Source organism: Dipteris shenzhenensis, chromosome 18 (genome assembly GCF_047967505.1).
Source record: "Dipteris shenzhenensis isolate YYH24624 ecotype China chromosome 18, Dip_SZ_1.0, whole genome shotgun sequence".
NCBI lineage: Eukaryota > Viridiplantae > Streptophyta > Polypodiopsida > Gleicheniales > Dipteridaceae > Dipteris > Dipteris shenzhenensis.
The window spans coordinates 41,597,744-41,622,519 of record NC_141613.1 but is presented as its reverse complement, the minus strand read 5'-3'; the positions used below and the strand labels follow the sequence as shown (position 1 = coordinate 41,622,519).

Genomic DNA, 24,776 nt, shown 5'->3' with positions numbered 1-24,776 from the left:
AGAAGAGGACCAATGTACATTGAACAAATACCAAAAACCATGTAAAAATATAAAATAAGTCATATTCAAAATCTTTTTCTTTTATTATGTCTAACATACGTGATCTTCAAAAGATGATTTTCTATGCAATATTTGATGATTTTGACATCGCCAATACGTTCGGAGCGGACCAAAACTCCCAAATCGACCCTGAAGACTCGAAAACCAACGCCCGAAGACTCAAAAAAAGGCAAAAATGCCCAAAATGGGAGATTTGCACAAAAACGCGGTTTGACCAACTAGCGGTTTTCAATGTCTCCATGGTCGATTTGGGAGTTTTGGCACGCTCCAAACGCGCTAACAATGTCAGTATCATCAAATATTGCACCGAAAATCAAGGATCTTATATATGCATTTAATGTGAAGCCTGAGTACTAGACTGACATTTCTACAGCAAGTATCCGTATTTTATTGCATTTCCCATATTTTGAGCGCAACAAAAATAGGTAAATAGTCAATTTCTTAGAGGGCCCTAAAATGAGTTCCCTTCTTTTCTAATGAGGCATGTCTACCAAGAGGCGTATACCCTATCAAGATGAGTGACTTGGGGAAAGAGTGTGTTTGAATGTAAATATAAATGGACAACATGCCTTACGAAAAAGTCTCTTGCCTAGAACTGTGGACCTCTGTGAAAAATTATGCCTTGTGGAATGTGTCCGTTTGAAAGGGTACTCTAACACAAAATCCATCCATAATCTAGGTAGGAAAGGAATTCAGTCAAAAATCGTGACATCACTCAGGTACTAAGGAATCCCCAACCTGGTTATTCTTAACCACAATTTCTCATGGGATTGTGTGTGTGTGTGTGTGTGACATTTTATATATATAGAGATAGATAGATAGATATAGAGAGAGAGAGAATATTTTAACCTCGTGCTATTTAAGAAACAGCCCTGGAGTGGGTCATACGAGGGATCAAATACACGCATACCCCACAGCAAGAGTCTCTCAGGTAACCAACACATGAATCCAAAATCAAAATAAAGAAAAATATTTAGGGACAAAAGTAACACTTAGATTCTGCTTGCATAAGCTACAATGGACGCAGAGAGAGAAGGGGGGGGGGCTGGGCTTCTATAAGCATGACTAAATTTAAACTCCTGGTTTTTAATTCTTATGATGGCTGTATTCTGAGTGCAACCAAGTCATCACCCAATACTACTCTGCCCATGTAGAGTTCATATGACGTGTCTGAATTTGTAACTAGGCCCAAAGCAACTAATAATATCATAACATGATCCAGTCCTGTGTTAAGTGGATATCAAGGCAGTTTCCAAGCTTCAGTCCCCTCTCTTTGATGCAGAAGCCGCAGAGCCCATACCATGTGGGGAAAAAAAAGAGAGTGAACATGTACACCTATTCATCCTGTTCACACTCATGCTTGCAAATTTGCATATTTCTACCCAAGCCCAGACTTAGTAAAGAGGCAAATGGGCACAATGTAACAGCTTTGGATCCTCCAATGGCCATTTCCCTGCAGGCCTTCCATGAAAACTATGAGATCCTACCATTGTATAAACCTCCAAAGGTCAGTTAAATACAACCTTCATTCTGCAAATTTTTTCGACTGCACAGGCATCAATGAAGCACAGTTGAAAAGAGTATTCGAACTTTCGGAGCAAGCTTTGTTCCATGCTATGATGCTTGCCAAAGTTATGACTCTTCTTGAGCTCTCCTAATCAGAGCCATTGTGGCTGTCAGCTTTTCTGGTACAAAATCTGTTCAAGAGGGGGGGGGGGCACAAAAAAAAAGTTCTTTTATTTTACACTTTCGAGGTAGTTCTACAGAGAGAGGATTTAGCACTGCTCCACCCTCATCCCTAGCACATTGCACCTCCAACATTATGAAGTAAGAATGGCACATTATTCTTTGAAAAAAAAAAGAATGGCACATATATAGAACAAGGAAACAAACAAGGAACACGGGCATCACAAGGAAAAAGCAACCAAAAAAGTCCCCTGCAACAAACACACCACCCCCCTCAAGTACGGCATAACATTATCCCTACCCTCCCATGCATTTTAGAACAAGCTTCAGGGGACCCCAAACCTGACCATACAAGCCCACAGGACTTCATAGGAATCACAACCTTCACTTCATTTTGCACATTTCCTGAGACTATTGGTTCTCTCTCTCGCTGTCATAGACTCTGATGTCATGTAGCCCCTATAGCCATTGTAGTGAGCTGGGCCTCCTCCTCACTCTCTCAGAGCTGAGGCCAGCCTTACTAGATGGGAAACACTGCCCAGGTCTTGTTGTTTGTGACCAAGGCATTCTATATTTGTGTTGTTTCGCCTATATGGCCAACATTTGCGCAGCCAAGTAATGCTGTGTTTGCTTACTCACCCAAGATGTGTGCAACCTAGCTAGGAGTTTGCTTGTGTATTGTTTTTTCACAATAAAAAAGGTTCTCTTTTTTGCTCTCTTTTTTTTCAAGGGAGCATTAAAATTGCTTTGAAACTCATTAATGAGAAAGTATTTTGCTTGTAAAAAAGGACAAGACTAACAGGAAAACAAAGAGAAGATTGTTTTGAAGTCTCACGTACCCGCAAGAAATTCAAACCTTTTCGCCTGGCTGACATGCGTAGCTGCAACATCATGAACTATTATTAGCTGTGCTCAAAACCATACTAAAGACAAGACTGACGCTCTTTATTATGTGATTTTGCATGTTTGTGTGTAGAGGCATCTGTCCTCATGTTGTGATTTTAAGATTGGGACTAGATTTTCCTGAGCTCCATGCCTTCTTTCACTTCTTAAGACGTGATACAATTTTCTATCTATTTTACTGAAAACCACAACAAAAACAACCCTGCTGTCAAAGTCGTCTCCCATCCCAGCTAGAAAAAAACTCATCTGTTAAGACTAACATCCATTCAGAATCATGTATACAACATCAAATACAAACACTTTTGACTAGCATCCCCGACATGACCCATCAAACAGTAACTATGATATTCACAACAATAAGGTTTCGAAATCGCATTGACTAAAGTATCTGACCAAGGCACGAGGCCTGAAAACTAAACACTTAATACAGATTGACTACACTGCTTCTGTGTCTGCTGCTTGGAACCTGCCATCCATGTATTCCATAACCGCTAATGCAAGGCCACGCCACACTATCCACATGGACAGGGCTTAAAAATATATATTGGCCAACCAACCAAAGAATAGAATTCCAAATGGAGCAAATGCCATTTCTAGCCATATTTACAAGTCTCAGCACAAGGTATTTCCATCGAACGATGAGATACTTTTTAAACCCCTATGATTTCAAGGTTCACTCTCTGCTTAGCTTCCAATCATTGCATTGCCTTGCCGACACCTAAGACAAGATGTCAACAACGATGTGCTCCCACGTGGTGGACATAAGACTTGGAAGCTCTTGCTCCAAAGAGGGCCTCTCACAGGGGACCACTGGAAACAGGCACACGGATCGATCTTCTCAAAGGCTCCCCTCACAGGGAAGGGTTTACCCCTGAAGAGGAGAGTATTCACAGAGTTTGGCAGTGTTTGTCTGGACTCTGGAGGACTTATCCCGGCAAAGAAGTATGCCATGAGGAGTTTGAGCGACATTCCATTCCTCCTTTGGCACCCAGAGCCTCAAGATCAGAAGGGTTTCATGTTGGGGCAGCGGCTAGGCGCACTGGGATAGTGGCCCAGCCAGTTCATTTAGAGTATGGAGCTGTATCCCCACGGAGATAGAGGCACGAGCGAGATCCCTCTCTCATCTAAGGGGGGCAGATATTCGGATGCTAGAGATTGACTCCGCCATCCCTGATTCTTGGAGGGAGGGTTTGGACAGAACCTCAACCCCTCCACAGTGGTATGGTTAATTCTCTAGGATTGGGCCCCCTAAGATCCAGTTTTTGCACCGAGCCCTTGGATCCTTTTGCTCTAGGCAATACGGAATGGGGCTCGGAGGCCTTCTACAGCTGAAGATGGATGGAGGCCCGGAGTTGCTGGATCTACTGGAGTGGCAGAGGATCGTAGTAGGTCGCTTGGGCAAGAACTGGAACATTTACCTAGTCCAGTCATAGCCGGGCAAGAGGGGTCGCGGTGGCATCTTTGATTGTGGGAGGGCCAGCCTCTTCGCAAGGTGCAATGGGATCCAACAGAGTGGCTTTGGACTTCACGAGTAGGGCACTCGGAGAGCGTCGTGGAGCTACCCTTCTTCTCGTACATGCATGTCGCCTTTAGCTGGAGGCAATAGCCCGAACTCCCTTGAGCGTCTGTGGATTGAGCAGCAAGTGCCCTGGGAGGTTCTCTCTAGATTTTGGTCACATTGATGAGCCAGCCGTAGTCTACGACAGATTTCTTATTTCTTCTGTATGGGCAAAAACAGAGGTTTGCCCATCGCGGTCCTTCGATAGAGCAAATGCGAGTTGATGGTACATGCCACCGATGCACGGATAGGAATTTGGACATTGTCTTTGGAGCAGCCTTGCAAAACAGATGATTTGGCAGGAGGCCCTCCAGATCATAGCCAAGACATAGAGGATACATGTAGTAGACATAAATATTTTCTCAACGACATGTATGGATCATTCTTGGGTATCCTATTTTCATTTACTGTTTTATGATCATATATTTACCGACCACGCAGTGATTTTCTTTGTGTGAGTACTTTTGACAGGACTTCACACCCCGGCCGGTTATCTCCTAGAAATCATGTGCACATGGTTATTTACAGTTTGTAGCATGCTCCTATCATGGTTGATCACCATGTTTGCTATTTTCAGGATAGCTCATGTCACCTTCACTGTGACCATAAAATGTTCGTGATATCTTCAGTATAGCCTATGGCACCTTCAGCGTGAAACCATGTCACCTTCAATGTGACTCTATCACCTTCAATGTGATTTGTCATCCTGAGTATGACTTTACCATCTTAAGGCTGGTTTACCTTTACCATCTTCAATACAATCTTATTTACAGCATCTACAATATGGTGATGGATCTTCAGTATCCATGATAGTCACATCTGGTGACAAGACGTTGAAAGCTAGTACATGAGGTGACTTCACATAAGTGAAGTTATGATTATATCACCCTCCACGTGATATGTTCCGTTGAGTCTCTAGTACCCATGGTTTATTCCTGACACCTTCAGACTGGCTTTGTGAGTGAGCCTTGGTGTGTTTGGCAATCATGCTTGGCTTAAGATCAGGTAGTGTTTAATCGTGAGCCGGATGTTCAGAACCCATAATCTTTGAGTGTTAAGATTAGCACCTCGATCACTCACATGCACATTTGTTTGTGCAGTCAAGATCTAAAAGACGGCTTTAATTTGGGTCAATTCTAGGTGAGCCTGGTAAACCTAGAATAGGCCTACTTTAATTAATTGTGTGCATGGGTAGAGGGGTCATGGGAAAATTTTATTAAAAGACCTAATTCAAACATTAAACTAATTTCTCCCTTGTACCATTATTGCCTTGCCTTAGGAGCTCGGATCAAATGGCACAAGTGGATTGGCTTTCTCATGGAGGTGGAGTGCAGATTTCTCACATGGGGAAAGGCCCTCAGTCTCAAGTGATTCCTAGAGGCCAAATATATGCTAGGTGGGAATTGATATCTCAACCAAGTAACATGTGGCTCCCGACTTCAAGAAAATTCACCACAAGCTTTGGTATTGGACTTCCGATAAACTCCCACTGGTAGGGAGAGCTTCCGTGGTAAACCTGACTTGTTAGCAAACCCGTACTACATAGCAGCTTGTTGATGCTTTCATGGAGGGTGCATGGGCAGCTTTGCAGATTGTTCAGTAACTTCTTGTAGGCTGGGTCCAATTGTTAGAAAAACCTAGACCCTTGGCTAGTTTCTTCACGCAGCAGAAATAGTAATGGTTAAGGTGTGTGCAACGGAGAGGAGAAGCGAATGCTGTGATTCAAAACTTCAACTTATGTGTCCACAAGATAGAACTCACAAACATCAAACTCGGGAGATAGACAACAGTAGAGAATTTCAAAAAAAAACTCAGAATATATTGCACAAATCTGAGTCAAACACTTTTACAGAAAGCTTCACCGAAGACCCCAAAACCTGCAGCAGTCCGCTGCCCTGGGTTGCTTTATGGTGAGCGCAAACTCTGTTCCTACTTCTGTCCTTGCACTGCTTTGGTTGCGTGCTCCTCAGTAAGCTTCAGTAACCTTCGTAGAGTTGGTTTGACAGCACCCATGTGCTCTCCTCCAGGCTGTAAGTATCCACCAAGATCTGCTCCAAGACGTAAGGGCTCTTCCAATCTAAACTATGTGTGAAAACTTCTGTTGCTGCACTCCTCCACTCCTCTACCGTCCAATAGACTATTGACCTGGAGTAGGGTGAAATGCCCAGAGACTAAACTCTTCAACTGCCAAATGGCCCCCACAATGGGTCCTTCTATAGAGGGCTGGGAAGCCCCCTGACTGGCCAACCCAGTCAGTAAACGCACCAACCAGTCTGTAAATAGACTAACCAGCCAACCATCTGCCACAGACTGTTGGGCCGACCCATCTGCCGACCTGTCTATGCCTTTACAAGGCTCTTTTCTGCAGACGCCTTTCACTGGCTGTCTGCCAGTCCATCTGCTGCCCTTTCTCATAGCCTAATCAGGCTTTTCCAGGAGCACGTACTTCTCCTGCACTTGCTTTCTGTGCTGCCTCTGCCAGCCTCTTCTGGAGCAGTCCACCACCATGTCCCTTTCTGGCAGCTCCTGCACAGTCCTGCATAGCAGCCACACAGGTCCTTCTGTCTTTCAGGCTGTGCAGATCCTCCGTATTGTCACTGTACTGTCTGCTGTACCCGCCCTGCTTAGCCCTTTTACAGAACACCTACCCACCTCTAACAATGGACCATGTGGCAGCCTAAAGTGCTGCCCACGTGGCTGTCCTGTGGATCATCATTCCCTCCACCTAGAACTACCCATGTGGCATCCATACCTGATGCTCACACAGTAGACTCTCATGCCTCCCCCATTCTGTTTTGGTACCATGTCCCTATGCTCTCCTCGTGTGGGGAATTACAGGTGGGACAATGGACCCTAATCTCCAGCAATAGCACTTTGACACTTGCACAAGGGCAGCCTACCAGACAATGTTCCTTGAGAGTCCTATTGGGCAAGCTTATTATCAACTGCCTCACTCCATGCTCTAAGCCCTAGAAGCTTCTATTGCAGATCGCCCTCTTGAGAACATCCTTGGGTACGTGTGTGTGTGTGTTTTTTTTTTTTGCTTTTTTTCTTTTTTTTCTTTTTGGGGGGAGGGGGGGGCACACTTGGCAGCCCTCCCGTAGATGGGTTTTGCAAGTGCCTCCCTCGCAGGGAAGTGCTCATCAATGCACCTGATGAAGGTCTAGAGGAACCTTGACATCAATCTATCCCAGTCTAGCCCACGGTGCAAAGGAGCTAGGAAGGCAGCTGTTGGTTTAAAATCCGCATTGGTTGGGTGCATTGACCCAAGCAATTCCTTGGGGGGTCCTAAAGTGAAACTGCCCAGGTTCTTGTGGATTAAAGACTCCTCGACTATCATAGTCAAGAGGAGCAAGGTGGCATACCACAAAGAGTTTTCAAAGGAGATTATCCCCCTACATGCTGGCAGGGGCAATTTTCTTGGATTAGAGCCATTCACAACTTCTCAAACTATCAAATCTTTTGTAAGACACCTCATGCCTAGATGTGAGCTCAATATTATCGCACAAGTGATTATCCCCCTGCATGCTGGCAGGGGCAATTTTCTTGGATTAGGGCCATTCAAAACTTCTCAAACCATCAAAGAATCTTATGTAAGAAGTGTCACTTCTAGATGTGAGCCCAATAATATAACATATGAGTTAGGATGGAAAAGCAGCTTCTTACCAAACCTATCCTTTTTCTCCTCTTCCTTCAAGGTATGTTGCTTGCTTGATGTGAATCTCCACATCTTTGCAAAAGTGAGTGTGTGTGTGTGTGAGCGAGGGAGGGAGAGAGAGAGAGAGAGAGGGGGGGGGGGGGGGCGCGGGAAGGGGAAGGGAGGGAGAAAAATTAGGAAATAGATGAAGAAAACGACGAGGGGAAGGGAAAAAGGACAGGGGCTTGCTTGTGTTCTACTTTTTATAAGCTGAAAGGAAGAACAGGAAAGGGCAAGAGGATATAGGGGAAATGATAGGCCTAATATCTATTATTATGGAACAGCATGCTTTTTTTGAACTCTCAATCATTCAATCAAAAATTAAGGGATGGTCCAACGGCTTACATCTACAGCTTTATCATCAAAAAATAGTAATGCAAAGAAAGATTAATCCATTAAAGTCGAAGAGACTTACCAAGATCTTTATAGCTCAAACTGTGCCTATTATCTCCAATCATATGTTCAAATGATTGCTCCACAAACTTCTCCAAAAACAAACCCTACCAAGACAGCATCCTCAACGTTATCAGAGACAGCTATCATTTGTTGATCCATGAAGATTTAAGAAGAGGAAATGTGGTTAACACCCTCCTTATCAACAAAAAATGGTCATACATATATCTTAAGAGTGATTATGCAGCTCTCATGCATTAATTCCCCCTACCAAAAAGAAGCCCACATGTAGTAGTGAGATACTTTAAAGCTTCATATCAAAATCTACTATCTGAATTATAACCATTAGGAGTCAACACTACTAGGAAGCTCAACTTTTCAAAAGTTGAAAAAAATTAGCCACAAGAATAAAGTTATGACCTTCACATCCAATTTTTTCTCATCAAAATGTACTTGCACCATTAGCACCCTATTACAATGATTGCTCTTCCACACAAGTTATGAGCAATTTGTTTTTTTCTCCTTTTAAAATTGAACTTCAAAAATAGACATATTTTGCAACGTGACTTTTTCTCACTAAAGTTTTCATGCATATAGGTGATTGTGGACAAATCGAAAATTCAAGACTAGTAGTTCAGCCACAATTTTGTCAAATTGAAGCTAGCTACTTATGCACATGCTTCTTGATGGGCTTTAATTGAAATTCAGACTTTTGTAATTTATGTTCCCATCTTTACATCCATACTGATGAAGACTGAAAAGCGATAGAAGCTCCCAGGTAATTTTTAGGGCTAGAGGGTGTGCTAGCGTACTGAAGTACATAGCTAACCTCGTTGGGATTATCAGGGTCACCTTCCCACCAGTGAGCCCCCAAATGAGGACGTCATGGGGGCCGTAGACCAGCAGCATAGGATAGATGTCACATGGGCACAGAGAGAGACTCCACGGGGCAGGTCTTAGATGGCGTGCACTGCCACATGGGCAGCATGCAGGCTGCCATGTGGGCAGCTTGTACAGCAACTAGCAGCCCCTGCTAGAAGACACTGCGGATGCATGACAGCAGGCTGGAGCTGATGCAGAATTGCCAGAGATTGGAGCAGGTCTGCAGATAGCAACAGCAAACAACAGACAGTCGGGGCAATGCACAAGGTCAGAGTATAGTGGTTGGAGGCCTCCTTGCTACTCTCCAAGGCAGCCTGCTGTGAGGCTCAGTGCGTGAATGAATAGGCCTTAATTGCAGACACTAATGGCCCCACAAGCTGCACCTGGCTGCCACATGGCAGTGCTGTGCCCTGACCAATTCCGGATTGTTGGAATTTGTATGGTCACCTCCCCATCTGTAAGCCCCCATATGAGGAGAGCATGGGGGGGTGAACATAAGATATGTCGCTGCCACATGGGCAGCACTTTGGCTACCATGTGGGCAGCAAGCTCACAGCAAAACATGAGTACATGGGGCTGCCACATGGGCTGCCCTGTGGGCAGCACAAGAAAGGGAAGTACCTGGCTGTTTGGACAGGTCTGAAGGAGAATCAGAGCCTCAATACAGCATGAAACCCTGCAGGAATACGCCGCAGTGACACGTGGCATCAGTACGGACCTGTTGCAGCAGGGGTACGGAGCTATGGCATGGTTTCCAGGGGCTAGAGATGGCTTGGAATATGTCAGGGCAGGGGCAGACTGCCTGGGCCAGTTGCAGCTTGCCACATGGCCAAGCGGGGCCTGCAAAGGCCTCAAAAATGGCTGCCCTCCAGTCGGGTTTTACAGACTTGGTGGGTCAGTTTATGGAGCCGACTGGGTCGACCAATACACCTACTGGGTCGGCCAGATTCGGGGGGCTCTCAGCCCCTATAAAAGGGGAGCCCTTGGGGCTCATTTGGCATCCAAAAGAGCAGCAGATCACCAACAGATTGGAGCAGCAGATCAGCATCAATAGACCCTACATCTAGGAGTTCTAGAGGAGGCCGAAGGGGAGCAGCAGGGTGAAGGGATCAAGGCAAGGTGACTAATGTTGGGTGCGGGAAGCAATGGAATGGGAGTGGAGTGCAAGGGAGCAAACAACAAGCTGAAGCAACCTGAGTACTTGCAAATGGATAATGAGAAAGTACAAAGGGGTGGCCTATATGGCCCCCAAGTCAACCATATGGTTGACCAATGAAGTCAACTCTATGAGTTGACCTGACCTACAAGGCACATACCAGGGCTAAGTTCTCACCAACCCCCCTCCATGGTATGGCTGAAGTAGCCTGGAAATGTCTCAGGAATACTTGGAATCTATATCATGGTTGCACATGTTCATCCAAGATGGATATAGCAACCTATGATAGTACAGGGGAATCATCATCACATGATAAAGGGAGCCAACTGTAAGGCAAGCCGAAAAGCCTCAAACTTGGGTCACAGTAGATCCTTGGTGAAGAGATCTGCTAAGGTATCCTCCGTGGGAACATAGGACTCTCTACCTGACAGTCACTCTGGAACATAATGATAATGAATCTCAATGTGCTTTGTACATGCATGAAACACTGGGTTACGCAAAACCGCCAAAGCACTCTTGGTACTCTGTGCTCAACTTCACAACTGGAAGTAGTAACTATAGGTTGCTTCTTGCTGAACCATGAGATGCATGAAGATCCAAGCAAGAAACAGTTGCCACTATGGGACACTATACTGTCATGACAACCTGCTCAGTCACTGTCCGTGAAAGCCTCCAAGACCAGTGGAGACTCATCACCATAAAACAGTCCCAAATTTTGGATGGCCTTCAAGTAACGGAAGACCCGCTTCACTGCTTGCCAATGCTATATGCTAGGCTTGTGCATGTATCTGCTCAACTGGGAAATGTCATATTGAAGATCAGGCTGAGTATGACATAAATAAATGAGGCAGCCCACAACCTGCTAGTAAAGGGTGGCATCAATGGGGGGGGCAGCACTCCCATCTTCAGAGGAGAAACGGAAGCCAGGCTCCATGGTGTAGAAATTGGCTTGCAATCCTCAAACTAGAAGCGGTCTAAGAGCTGTCCAATGTACTTGGAACCAGATGCCCAAGTAATAGTGCAATGAGCCCATGTCCGTCATTGCAAATGATTTCTACAAAGCCTTGAAATATCTGGAATGTCATCCACATAAAGAATGAGAATTAAAAATTCTGCAGCACTGTTTCTAACATTAAGAGTGGCCTCTGTAGGGCTGTTCTAAAAGCCATGGGCTGTCAAATATTCATGTATCTTGACATACCATGCCCAGGGCGCATTAAGTGCCTTTTCCAGCCGGCAAACCTGATTTTCAGAGCCTTTTTGCTCAATGCCAGGTGGCTGAGTGACATAGACCTCTTCCTGTGAATCACCATGAAGAAAGGTGGTCTTAATGTCCAACGGCTGAACCTCCCAATGTCTATGGGATGCAATAGCGATGATGCAACATATGGTCGTAATGCGTGAGGTGGGAGCAAAGATCTACCTCAACGTTAATGCCATGTTGCTTTGCATATCCCTTGGCAACCAAGAGGGCTTTGAAGCGGTCAACACTCCGTTTAACCTTATAAACCCATTTTGTGCCTATAGCACGCTTGCAAGTCACACGACTCCCAAGTGCCATCTGCATGAATGGACAGTTCAGCATTCATAGCATCCATCCATTCTCTGCTGTCAAAAGTATCCTTATGACATAGTGGCTCTTCATTACATGTAGTGGCAATCAAAGCTACAACTAAAAAGTTTCCCTGCATCTGTTTGTTCGCATGTCTAGTGCGGGCAGGTAAAGTTTGAGTCTGCTTGCTATCCTTGAGGGTGTCCAAAAGCCAACAAGGGACTGATTTTTGCTGTCTAATGACAGCCCTCTCCTCTTCAACTGCCTACTCAATAGCATGGGGTTCAACTGGAGGCATATCAAGCTGCGCAGGAATAACGGAAGGAGCATGTGGCATTATGTTCTGCATTGGCTGAGTAGGTGATTGGAAGAGGGGCAGCAAAGAATCAAAGACATATGAGACCTCAATGGATGGCTGTTTTTTGCATTCCAGCCAAGGTAAAGGCACATTCTCAGCAAAAACAGCATCCTTGCTGATGATAACCTTGCATGTCCTAGGCTGATACAACCGATATTCCTTGCTTTCTGAGCTGTAGCCAATAAATATGCATTTGATGGCCTTGTTCTCAAACCTTATGCCTCAGCTGAGATGGAACATGCACATATGCCAATGACCCAAACACCTGCATATGTGAAATAGCAGGCTTCCGGCCAATCCATGACTCATAGGGTGTGATAGTCTTCAATGCCCGGGTGGGTACTCTATTCAGTACATAGTTGGAACACATGATGGCATCCAATCAAAATTTGTTCAGCAAAGACTTGCCCTTCGGCATGCATCTGCCCATCTCCATCTCTGCACGATTTTTCATCTTTGCAAGCCCATCTTCTACGGAGTATATGGCAATGTGCACTAATAAATGATACCCCGGGCTGCTAAAAAATCAGAAAACTCATGGGACATGTACTCACCCCCTTGTCATTGCGGAGAGTCAAGAGTTTATTCCCGCTTTCATTTTCAGCCATGGCAAGAAAATGTCTAAAACATGACAAGACATCTGACTTGGCTCTCATGCCATAAATCCATGTGAAACTAGTGAAGCCATCCACGAATGTGTAAAAGTATAAGTAGCCTGAAACCGGCCTCTAATCACTCAGAGGGCAGTGGAACTAACCCTTTAATCACTTCAGCACTTATTTACAGCTCACAAAGCATATATCACAACCATTAACCATTGCATGATCACCATTTGGCATTTACCCATTTGTTCACAAACAAAACCACTGAAAAAGGGATGGAGGCTAGAATGCCCCTGCTCAACAGACATAGACAAGTGCACCCGATTGGCCCCAAACACCGTGGCGCCCCTTTCGGTATTTCTTTATATTTCACAGTGAAATGATTACAAGTTGCATCTGGGAGACCTTCCCTGCAACTGAGCACGCAACCCCAATTCACTAAGCCTTCGCAAGGCTTTCAAGCACAGAACACCATCACATAAGCGCACTTAACCCATAGGCTCAACCCAAAGGCATTCTCTTTTCCGAGTGCAATTCCATTGGCTGTCCAGATGCAATCACACTGCACCCCAGCTGCACTCTCTTTGAGTGGTTTCCAAATGGCATTCACAAAGCTTTTCAAAGCTCCAAAATAAAATCAGCAAAGTACCCAACCAAAGAATGACTCATGTAGCACTGCCTGGGCACCTGTGAGCCAAGAAAGAGGTAGCACACGAGGCCAACCAATAGCTTATGGCAAAAAGAAATTGCAGTAGCAAAATCACAACTCACCAAGCCCTGAAGACTCGAACCAAGTCCTCAATCACCAAGAGGACATAGTAGCCAATGCCCAATTGCATTCTCAGCCAAAGAGGAGTGCAAAGGCATGAAGAAAGAGCATTTACAAGAGCCGACAAGCAAGAATTCCACTGAAAAATGCGAAAAGAAGCACTTCTGTCGCGAGGAAGTGGGAGTTCTTGGGCTCAAAAGAAGCGTGCTTCAGAGAGGAATGCATTGAGAAGGTTTTGGAGAAGTTTCATCGCCGGAAAGTCCTCCAAAACTGAGAAAAACCAGTCAACCAGCGCGTCGGACCACTCGAAATTCAACAGAAAGCTGTAGCTTTGCAAGAGGAGAGGCCCAGGAGGCGGTAGAAGAAAAAAGGTCCAGAAAAAGCCACTTTTGCAAATTCGACCAGCAAAAGAAGTGCTCAGCTCTGCCCGTTCTACCAAACGCACGGAGGGAAAAGCATATCACTACGAAGGGGAGGCAGAGGGGAAGCCATCGGGCCAAACGGAAGTCGAGGAATCCAAACGGGTGAGGAGTTATGAAGAAAAACGGAATTCAGCTGAAGGAGGCTGAAAAACCAGTCCAAAATCTCAACAAAGGGAGAAGATGAGAGAGAAAACCACATATGTGAAGTTTAGAAGGCCCAGGAAGGTCCAGGAATGGCAAAGGAGCATATAGAAGGCACTAGAGCCACCTGGAACTCTAGGGGGGCCACTGAAGGTACATGGCCCTCTAGGGGGCCCATTAAAAATGCCACATCATCATTTCCCAACCACTCTTTTAATTCCTTGGAATGCCTTTGGGCCTAGGGATTAATTACGCTTATGTGCTAGGCACCATGCCGCGTTTAATTACACATTATTAAGCCCACGCTTGGACTTTTAAAACCGAAGTTGTCACGGTCTTGTAGTACATTAAAGTACTTAGAATTTCACGCCCCCGTGACATAGCCTCTTAGTGATGTTGTCCAAACTATAAGTAGCCTCTTAGTGATGTTGTCTGCATCGGCCCCCATACATCACTATGTACGAGATGCAACTTTTTGGATGCACCAACAGCCCCATCCTTTGGAAATGAGAACCTGTGCATTTTGCCCAGTAAGCAGCCCTCACAAACATGTCTAGCAGGTGCAAGCATGGGTGGGAGTGCAACCACAGTGCATTTTCACCAGACTCTTGTAATTGAGATGCCCCAATCTCTCATGCCACAAATGAGAATTTGAAATTACAGATTCTGACACCAAGTTTGCCTCAATAGCTGGCTGTTTTTCATAAGCATCAAGGTGGTACAGCCCACTAGAAAGTGTCCCAGTAAGTACAATACAGTTATCGTCCCGGTTGTCATACATGACACAACGATAACCGTCAAAAAGAAAATCCATTCAAGGAGATGGCTGAGATAGAAATGAGGCTCTTTTCGATACCTAGCACATATAACACCTCAGAAGTGTAGTTGTATCCCCTAATACTGAGCATAGTTCAAAGAAACATTTCAATACTTAGAAACGTGAAACGTTTCAAAACGTTTTGAAACATTTCAAAAAAACACAGGGAGTTTCACAAATTCAGTTTGTATATTTGGGTCTTTATAAATGCAAATTTTATGCCCTGCACGTATATAGTATGCTGAAACTATGCAAACTAAGCTTAAAAATCACAAAATACCTTTATACAATGCCTATAATGCCCAATGATTTTTAGTACTCTAGTTTGTAAGTTATTACTAGCTAGTTGTTACAGAAGACTAGAGATAATTTAAATTAGAGTGTAAGCTTTGAACTTTAAAATTTAGTAATATAGAGATAAGGATCTAGATTACAAAGTTTAATTTCAAACTTTTACCTAAAGTTTACTGAAATATTAATATCTTTGATTTAGGTTAGTACAGGTAAAGGTACTCCACGTTTCATTGGTAATGAAACGTTTCGAAACGTGTTGCAAGTTTTGAAACGTTTCGTTACCAATGAAACGCGTTTCATTGTGACTATGATACTGAGATGACCTCAACCTGGCCAATCCCTTTCACGGGATAAGATGCATTGTTGGCACATGTCAATGTGCCACCATGTGGAGCAGCCCCCAAAGACTGAAAGAGAGATCTGCAGGAAGTAATGTGCTTAGAAGCACCACTATCAAGTACCACTCTGACTCAAAATATGAGACAGACAAGGATATAGCATGCTTCTCTAGATGGTAATGGCATGTCACAACAAATGCCCACTCATCATGAGCAATATTTGCTGCCTCATGAGCATGTTCAGAGGCATCTATGACAGCAAGACCTGTTTGCTGTTTTTTCTTCTCTGAAGCTTTGCACTTCCGACATTCAGAGATGCTTCCTCAATAATTACAGCCTTGCTGTTTTTTTCTTCTTATCTGACAAGGCAGAAGTCGATGAAGGTCCAGAAGTCTTTTGCAGAAATTCTTGCCCCCTTTGCCCTTGCCTCTATGATTTGTAGCAAAGGCCTGATCTGCCTGAATGGAGGCAGCCCGATTGGTGCGGCTTTGCCCCTCTTGCAAGAGAAGGGAAACAAGCTGATTGCAGCTATATAGTGGTTGGGGTTACCCATGGCCACTAGCCTCAGTGTCGTAGCAAATCCCCAAAGTATCCCATGCATCCTAGGCTGCCTAGCAAGACCGAATGTGAGTTAACCTCCCTCTTGCTATTCATAGCAATCATTGCATGTGCCTGTGCATCTCTCTAATCCCAACGAATAGGGACCCAACTCCTCAAACGTCAGAGGTTTGGTCCTCTGTCCTACTGTCACTGTCGTAACAAAGCTCTTGAAACTCCGGGGTAGCCTCCTCAGTACCATCAAGGCGAAATGGCATGAGTTTGTCTTCTAACCAATTGCCACCAGTTGATCCCTCACCACCTTTTCCTTCGTCAAGTGGCTATGTACCGTATCTCCTTCTTCCATATCAAGATTGTAGAGTTGATGCTGAAGAAGCAAAATCTCGGCCATCTGGATATGTGGAAGCACAGAGTCCGCCGTAGTCCCAATGATTAATGCCAGGACATGGGCATCTCTGTCTTCCCAAGCTTCGAGCTCCTCTCTGTCTACTGCCATGAGTATCTTCCCTTGCCTATCCACCATGTCCTCCGGCTTCGCCTCCACTCAAGTTGTCAACTTCCACAACTTCCGAGCCACTAAATGGCTCCGAATTTTCACCTTCCACATCGGGTAGTTGGTCCTCCGAAGTTAGGGATAGTGAGTGAGAGAAAACTGGGGAAGGAGGAAGGGAGAGCAGAGTTGAAGAGGCTGTAGCGGTCGACATCTCTGCTGTTATACCACACAGCAAAGTCAACCAAACTCAAATTTTGGTAGACCAGAACTCTGAACGCACCTGACTTAGCCTGAGTCACCCTCCTTCTCGCAAGGGCACAATCCTCCAATCGTGGAAGTCGATTCCCAAGAGCTTCTGAATCACGGTCGTACTTCAGCAAGGTCCCTTCCTTCAGGCTCCCACACCTGTGAGCCTCCTACTTGGGCTCTGATACTATGTTAAAAATTACCCAACAGAGGGTACGCACAACGGAAGACTGATAATAATGCCCAGCAGCTCACACAGTGTGCATGTGGGGTGTGGAATCACAGACTTCTTAACTTAATGTGCAAAGATGTGCAAGCCAGTAAATAGACAATGATCAGAAACAAATATAGAAGCAACTCTTTATATTTTTGTCCGTCCACAAAGTAGGACAGGATACAATACCAAAAGGTTCTCCTACTAAATGTCAAGCACTTCTAGGTCTCTGAGCCTGCGTGCTCCACCTCGAGCATATGTAGACTCTCTGTCTAGATCCCTTCCACCTTGCTGTCTGGAAGCCAGCCTCGGTGGGCAGCACCTTGAGCTCACAGTCTGCAGCCCTATGTCAGCCTCCTTCTCCTCCTGTGTGTAGGTCCAAGGGTGGGCTTGCTGCTGCTGCTGTCTGCTCCCCAACTGCTGCTCCAAGTGATGTGTTATGAGGCCAAATGCCTCTCCTTTTATAGGGCACAAGGCCTGCCCCAAAAAACCAACCAGCAGCCTCAATCTGGCCGACCCAAACCGGCCAACCAGGCTGCTATAAAGCTGCCCTAAAAGGGCTCTCATAACCAGGGCCCCTGGCCCACAAAACTAGGGCTTTGGCCCTCACTTCAAGGCAGGGTCCCAGCCCCTATGCAGGCCTGCCTGGCTGTCCCATATGGACTATAAATATGCCCTCCCAGGGTCAGTCCCTTGCAGCCCTATTTGCTGCTGCTCCTGCCCTCCTGGGTGCCCATTCTGCAGCCCTAACCAGGGCCTCCAAACAGGCCCAAAACCTGCTCCACATCTGCGCCTGCACATCCTGCCATAACTGCGCCTCTGCCAGGCCCTTTTCCAGCGCCCTACAAAGCCATACACCCTGTAGATGTCAGCGCCATGTGATCGCCTCTTATTCCGGGTTCCTTGTGCTGGCTACTGCTTCGCCTTTTGCTGCTGCAGATCCATCCTAGCTCCGGGTACCCTTCATCTCTTTGATTCTCGCCCACATGGCAGCCATGCTGCTGCTCATGTGTCAGTCTCTCAAACCCTAGGTTCACCCCCCCATGCTCTCCTCATATGGGGGCTTACAGATGGGGAGGTGACCTTTCCAACATCCTAAACCTGCGCATAGGGATGGGACTTCATGAGGAGCGCAAGATTGTAGAAACTCTAGGGATAGGCTTCGAATAAGCCATGCGAATCCCCAATAGCCTTGAATCACTATTGGTCTAGCGCTAGACTTGTGCATGACAAGACGGGGTGAAGAAGATTCACTATAGATCTTCTACAAGGTTGAATCCTTGCGAACTGTTTAGGGTGTTTCTGGAAATCTTTTTCCATGAAGACTAGTCACCAACCTTCCAGGAGAAAAACCATCTAGTTTATGGAGGCGATATATGGGACTAGTCCATGCCTGTAGGGCGACCCCAAAAAGGGGTTTGATACACCTAAACATCAGCCTGTTGATAATACACGTCTAGGGTGTAGTTTCGTCTGGGCTGTTCTCTCCTGAATCCTAGAGAAGAAGAGGTTCGTATGATTACGTTTCCTGAATTCTCTATTGTGGGAATTCGTTTTTTACATCCCCCCAGCAATTTTGGGATTTGCTTTATTGGAAAAAGCAGATTATTGAAGCTTGTAGATCCAAAAAAAAAAACAAGGCGACAGGGATGACTTGCCACGTGAAGGCAGTGCAGGATATCTCTTCCTGTGAGTCGATGCCTTGCGGTTTTCAAAAAGCCTCCTGCAGTTATTGCCATTTCAAATCTTCTACTTAAGCTCATAGAGACGGTGATTGGATTATCTCTGGGCAAAATTCAGAAGTTTTCAGGCAATATTCCACGTATTTGCAGCTCTATTATGAAGCTGATCACCTATGGATTTCAGTATGATCGGATTGGTGCCTATCTTAGGAGGCTTTGAGAATAACAGCTCCTATAATTTGGACTGCTTATGGCTTCTTCCTCTTCATCCTTGAGGGGGCGGCAGCAAATTAGTTTTTGTTACGCTGCCCCACGAGATGGCTTTTGGCTATGGCAGGGAATCACAGCTAGGTATTTTGGCAATAGCCTTTTGAGGGTGGTCGCTTTACAGTCTGGGAGTATGCTTTTTTGGGTTAGGTTATCTCTGACTGCAGCAGTAGACTATTGGCTGATGATACTTGCATAGATGAACCATGACAGTGGGGATGGAGGTAATAAGTGATAGCAGCCGGACTGCTAATATACTCCCTAATGTTGATGTTAAAGGTACTCAGTTCAACGACCATTGAGATTCTTTGTACCCTTCTGAGGAAGGCTACATCTTATAGAATCTTGTTGAGCCAAGATCTCATGATTTTCAGGTCTTGGGATAAGAATCAGCTTGCCTTCATCTGGAATTGATGGAGATAATTGACTGCTCTTAAGTTCCAAATAAGAGCCATTCCTCAGGTCAGATGGCCAACAGTGAGGAAAGCTCCGGAGTAGCTAGCTTTATTTGATGTCTGGAACAAATAAGAGCAGAGACCCCCTGGTAGCATCCTGCTCCCCGGATAGACAGTTCATCTAGGACACCAGGAGGAAGTAATGTGAGGTCTTTTGTAAACATTCACTATTTTGTTTGGTACCTCTTGTGAATGGGATCTTTTTTGGATTGTAAACCACCGATTTTGTCCTCAAGGGTGGATCTGAGAAAGAATTATTTGCTCTTATTATGTAATTGTATATTTTGTATGCCATAAATACATAGACGATTACTTTTGCTATCCATGTTTGGTACTACTTGCATCGAGTTTCTTAAGTGCTTCTCTTTTGAATGGGAACTTTTATGCTATTCCCATTGCTTTTGAATATTATGTGTGTTCCAAGTTAATGTTCTCATCTTATTGACTGGTATCCCAGACATAAATCTTTCTTTGGTCCTTGGACCCAACCAAACCTATGTCTCCTTAACAGCTGGATTGGCTGGGGCTGCGTAGTATGGGATGTGCAGTCTTACTTGGAATCGACTAAGGTCAATTGGTACAAACAAGGGCACAATAATTGATTTGTTTAGCCATGGATTTGGCAAAGATGTCTTGAATAGTAATAGGTTGAACATCCTGCTGTTCTGAAGGGATACTATATAGTGGATGATTTAACTTTTTTGGTTATTGGATGAGAACCTTTTAATGTTTGATGTGAGGATTCACTTGGATAGTGACAAGATGGTAAGTTGATCTTGTGCTTGGATTGAGCACAAGATAAGAACACAAGACAACTTTCAGACTCTATACTCGTGTAAACACAGAGCAATTTTGGGTTCTCAAAGAGACAATTCATGATTATCAGAGAAGCAACACAAGAAGTAATTCTTCTGGTAGACCTGCTGACGAGCAAGTGGGTCACTATGGACTTCGGTTGGAAAAGGTTGTAAATTGATACGGCTAAAGTTTGTTTTCCTATCCTGACTGATACCAGTATAAGTCTTATTTTAAGGGAAGGAGAATGTTACATCCCCACTAGGATGTAACCAGCTATGGATTTGCAAACCCTAAGCTGAGACTGACATGGTCTTGGACTACACCTAGGGAGTCAGCGTGGGGTCTAGCTAAGGGTTAGGACTAACCTAGGGCTAAGACCTAACTAGCAGAAGAGGTCTAGAAGAGCTGGCCTAGCTTCAGGTGTCGCGAAGCTTGGGTGGAGTGTTCCCCCAAGCTAGGTAGCCCTAAAGTAGGAGTTGTTGGCTATAGATGGCTAAAGCCACATAAAGCAGGAGGCCTAGCCTAAAGGATAGGCTAGTGGCTCAATTGATGGGGGGTCTTGAGGATGCGTTTCTCAGTGACCAGGACCTGCTGACTAAAGGGCAGCAGCTAGGGGAAAGGGCTTGTAGTATGGGACGTAGGTCTGGACTCTCAGGCTGGTTGGTTCTCTCCAGGTGGTTTAGACCTCTAGCTCGGGGGTGGCTCGGATGAACCTACGGCTGGGAGGTGAGCTGCTAGCGCCAGCCCTTATGGGTTGAGTCTAGGGCGGATGGCCAGGCCCCGATGGGTTGCTTGCAGGCTTGGCCTATGTTATGAGAGGGTTTCTGGTTATGGAGCTGACGTGGGTGCCCCACCAGGGTCTAGGGTTGACCAGACCTTGTGAGGGTTGTTACAACCTGGAGTATATGGGTTGCCCACTGCAATTTTGTGATGGGAGGCGATGAGGTTCCCCAAGGAACCACCCTAGTCGCCATCCAGCAAGATATCATTTACACCCTGTGCGCCATCTAGCAGTGCGGGACTTCAAGATCCCGGGCGACCGCCGAAAGACGAGAGCTTTCTGCAAGGCTTGGCCTGCAGGTATCTTTTGTGTTTTTACCGATCGAGGTACTCATGGATGTATAGAGCTCCACCCTAGTTGTTAGCCCCTGTTCTCAAATTCCCTAGGTAGTGAGCTGGGTACTGTAGAAACAGGCTAGTTTTTTCTGCCAGCTTTTCTCCTTCTCACCATAATCAGGGCCTTTCAAATTGCTCACCTGTATGGTCGTTTTCTCAAGCATAATAGAAAGTTCTTTTCTCTAGGGGCAAGAAAAAAGGACCTCAAAAAAGAATATCTCTCTCTTCAAGAGACACCTAATATGCAAACTATGCACCAGCTCTCAGAATGCTCAGCTGAAATAACGTACCACAATGGGACATTTTCAAATTATGCCCATCGGGAGACATTCAGGATAAGCACCATACAATTCTCGTACGTTGGCCTTATCGGCACATCAGGGAGAAATATAGCATAGACTGTTACCCATGAAGCAAAAATGATATGATCCCTACATTCAAAAATCTTTGGCAGCCAGCAAATATATACCTAGATGAATCCAGGAACATTCCCAAACTCATCCTCTAAAAACACAACATAGTGCAGTTTCAATCTCATGATAATTGAAAACCATAAACTCCATCACGCATAGCAGGGACTAACTACTATGACATTCAAAAATATTTGGCAGCCAGCAAAAATGATAGGAACCTACAGTAAAGAAATCCTGGAACACGATAACCACAGTGATAGACACATGAGAATATTACCGTCGACACCTATCCATACTGCTGCAACCTGTAACCTTTGATACAACAAATCATACAATGTCCTCAATCACACTTTTGTGACAAATGAAGTCTCATACACGCACTTACTTCTAAGGAGTCTCGCAGTCAGAGGCCAGCCTCACGAAGCTTACAAGATCTTTTTTGCCCCCACATGCTATAATTATTTGCGGCTGTTCATCTCTATGCTGGACTCCTTAGCCTTCCATAGGGAGCCGCCCAGTTCTTCAACAGAGCACCAAGTAATTTCAAAGGCCCGACTGTATCACATGCCGACTGTTGTTTTATGAGGAGATAACAAAAATCTGTTTTCACATTCACCAATGCTAGAGAGCTGTACCAAGCATTTCCTTACAGCTTGCATTCGCTTGCTGTAAGCTTGCCTTCGCGCCTTCTGATAAATCTAAATCATGATTGTGAGCTTTTTGGTCTCACAAACACGTTGGATGTCTTGCACGCAAGAACGATGCTCTCTCTCTCTCTCTCTCTCTCTCTCTCACACACACACACACAAATTTCCTGCCTTTTAACTCCCAATTCTTGCCATCTAGGTAATCCTCACTATGAGGGAAATTTTTTAACAAACTCCCTCCTCGGCAATTCAAAAGTGAATCCAATATTTGGGCAAGGAAAACATGACGAAGGAATCTTTGCGACGTGCCACAAATTCTAGTATCGGAAAATACTCTTTTTGCGGAATACCCTTCTAATGACTCCCCATTAAAGAAGACGCAAGGAGGAAAACGAGAACCGGGCTCTGCAAACAGTACATACCACCCCTTTCGCAATGACATACGTTGCTTCCAAACTCACGCGCGTATCGCCCTCGCTTTTGACGAGCCGCTTCACTCTGGCCAAGGGGAATGCGATGGAATTGAGCGAAGCCTTCTTGGGTTGGGGAACTTTGCCGGAAGCTTTGCTTGTGGAGGCTGGGGGAGGAGAAGCGGGCACCTTATCAGAGGGGGAGTAAGGACGTCCGTTCAAGAAGTCTGGCAAGGCCTCTGCGTCTTCTCCAGGGTAACGAGGGGAGCCTGTCTCAACGTCTGAATCCGAAACTTGGATAGCACTCATTGCCAAAAGGGTTGAAAGATCCACAAGACTCAGAGAATGGCTGCACGATCAAATTTCTGAGCTTGTAGATTTCTCTGCTCAACTTCGAAATCAAGTCTCTCAGCTTATCAAACTTCAAAATCAATTCTGTGGGCTTGTCAACGAAGGAAAGTTCTGTTTTGCCGAGCTCAGGAGACTCCTCTGTTTACCTGTGCAATCTCTAAACACTGGATTGCATGCCTGGACAGAAAAACCCAAACTTGGGTTTTAGCAAAAGCTTCACACTTTAGCAGTTCTCATCTTCCCACTTCAAATCACCTGATCCCTGATTGTTGGCCGAAAGGCAGACATACTCAATTAGCAACCCCAGCCTCCCTGTGCTTTTTGTCCCAATCTTATTAGCAGAAATTTTGATTCAAATTCCAAGTGTAATGTTTCTTGGCCGTTATTTGGGGAGATGGTAGCCCAAGGGCCCAATGTTTTTAGTTAAAGCTCACTTTGTTAAGGAGTTCATTAGTGGTAAATCTGACTTTGTTAAGGAGCTCATTTAAAGCTGACTTTCTTAAGGAGCTCATTGTCGTTGGTAAAGCTCACTTTGTTAACCAAGTCGTTAGTGTTTTAAATGACTTTAAAATGCCACACTAGCTTAGTCTTCTTGCTATTTGTCTACTCTTCCTTCCGTTTAAATTGGATCAAACTGACTTTGTTAAGGAGATCATTAGTGTTTTACATACTTTCAAAATGTTAATCTACTTGCTATCCATTTACTCTTCCTTTCATTAAGAGCTTCGTAAAAGCAAGACCATAGTGGTTTTGCCAGTGTGTTTTGCTAAAGCATGACTTCTTTTGTGAAAACGTTGAGAGCTTTCTTTCTTAATGGAGAATACAACAAGATCTTACACAAATCTAATTAGCTTTTTGGGTTCTCATCAAGTTCTAAAAATATCTTGTTTATCCTTTTTGCCTTTTTTTGGCTTTCCTATGCCAAACGTGCAATTCAGAGCCAGTGCACTCTTGTTATCTTTCAAGTTGGGTTACACATTTTTTGGATGATTAACTTTCTCCATACGTTTTGGCACGAGAGAACCAAACACTAAGGAAGCATTGAATAATTCAAGGAGAGCTTGCAAGGACACATTGCATAAGCACGTTTCGGTTCCTAAACTTTTTGTGGTTCAAGGCCACATATCATAAGCCTGGATCATTCCCATACACACGCGCACCTTTTCCTTAACTCATTGTTGAATTTGCATATCTTCTGTGATCATTTTACATTATGTTGAAGGTTGTGATTTGGCTTCACATTTGTGATGCAATTTGTCAATGTTCTTTGGCTTTTGACGTTCTACTTCCTACTTCAGTAATGGTCTTGCATCATTGTGTTTGAGTTGTTCCTATGGATGTACTTTGAAGTTCCTTGTGCACCTAGATTCTTGTTACAACAACAATTAGAGTTGTGTATTATTATTGTTGCTATGTTATGGGCTTTGGATGTTTAGTTTGTACAGTGATAACTCATGTATGATTCTTTTTTGTTGGGGATGTCACCAACATGTGCTTT

The 24,776-nt window shown here is 44.8% G+C and overlaps 1 protein-coding gene across 1 annotated transcript; it reads right to left on the bottom strand.

The window, feature by feature from the left end:
* Nucleotides 1-1,044: 1,044 nt before the first annotated feature.
* NF-YC10 (nuclear factor Y, subunit C10) lies at nucleotides 1,045-23,647 on the bottom strand. Its single transcript, XM_087389718.1, has 4 exons — nucleotides 22,940-23,647; nucleotides 8,320-8,404; nucleotides 2,586-2,627; nucleotides 1,045-1,757 (listed from the first exon to the last, which is right to left on the bottom strand). The coding sequence occupies exons 1-4, from the start codon at nucleotides 23,234-23,236 to the stop codon at nucleotides 1,693-1,695; spliced, it is 489 nt and encodes a 162-aa protein (XP_087245844.1). The 5' UTR covers nucleotides 23,237-23,647; the 3' UTR covers nucleotides 1,045-1,692.
* Between the last annotated feature and the right edge of the window lie 1,129 nt (nucleotides 23,648-24,776).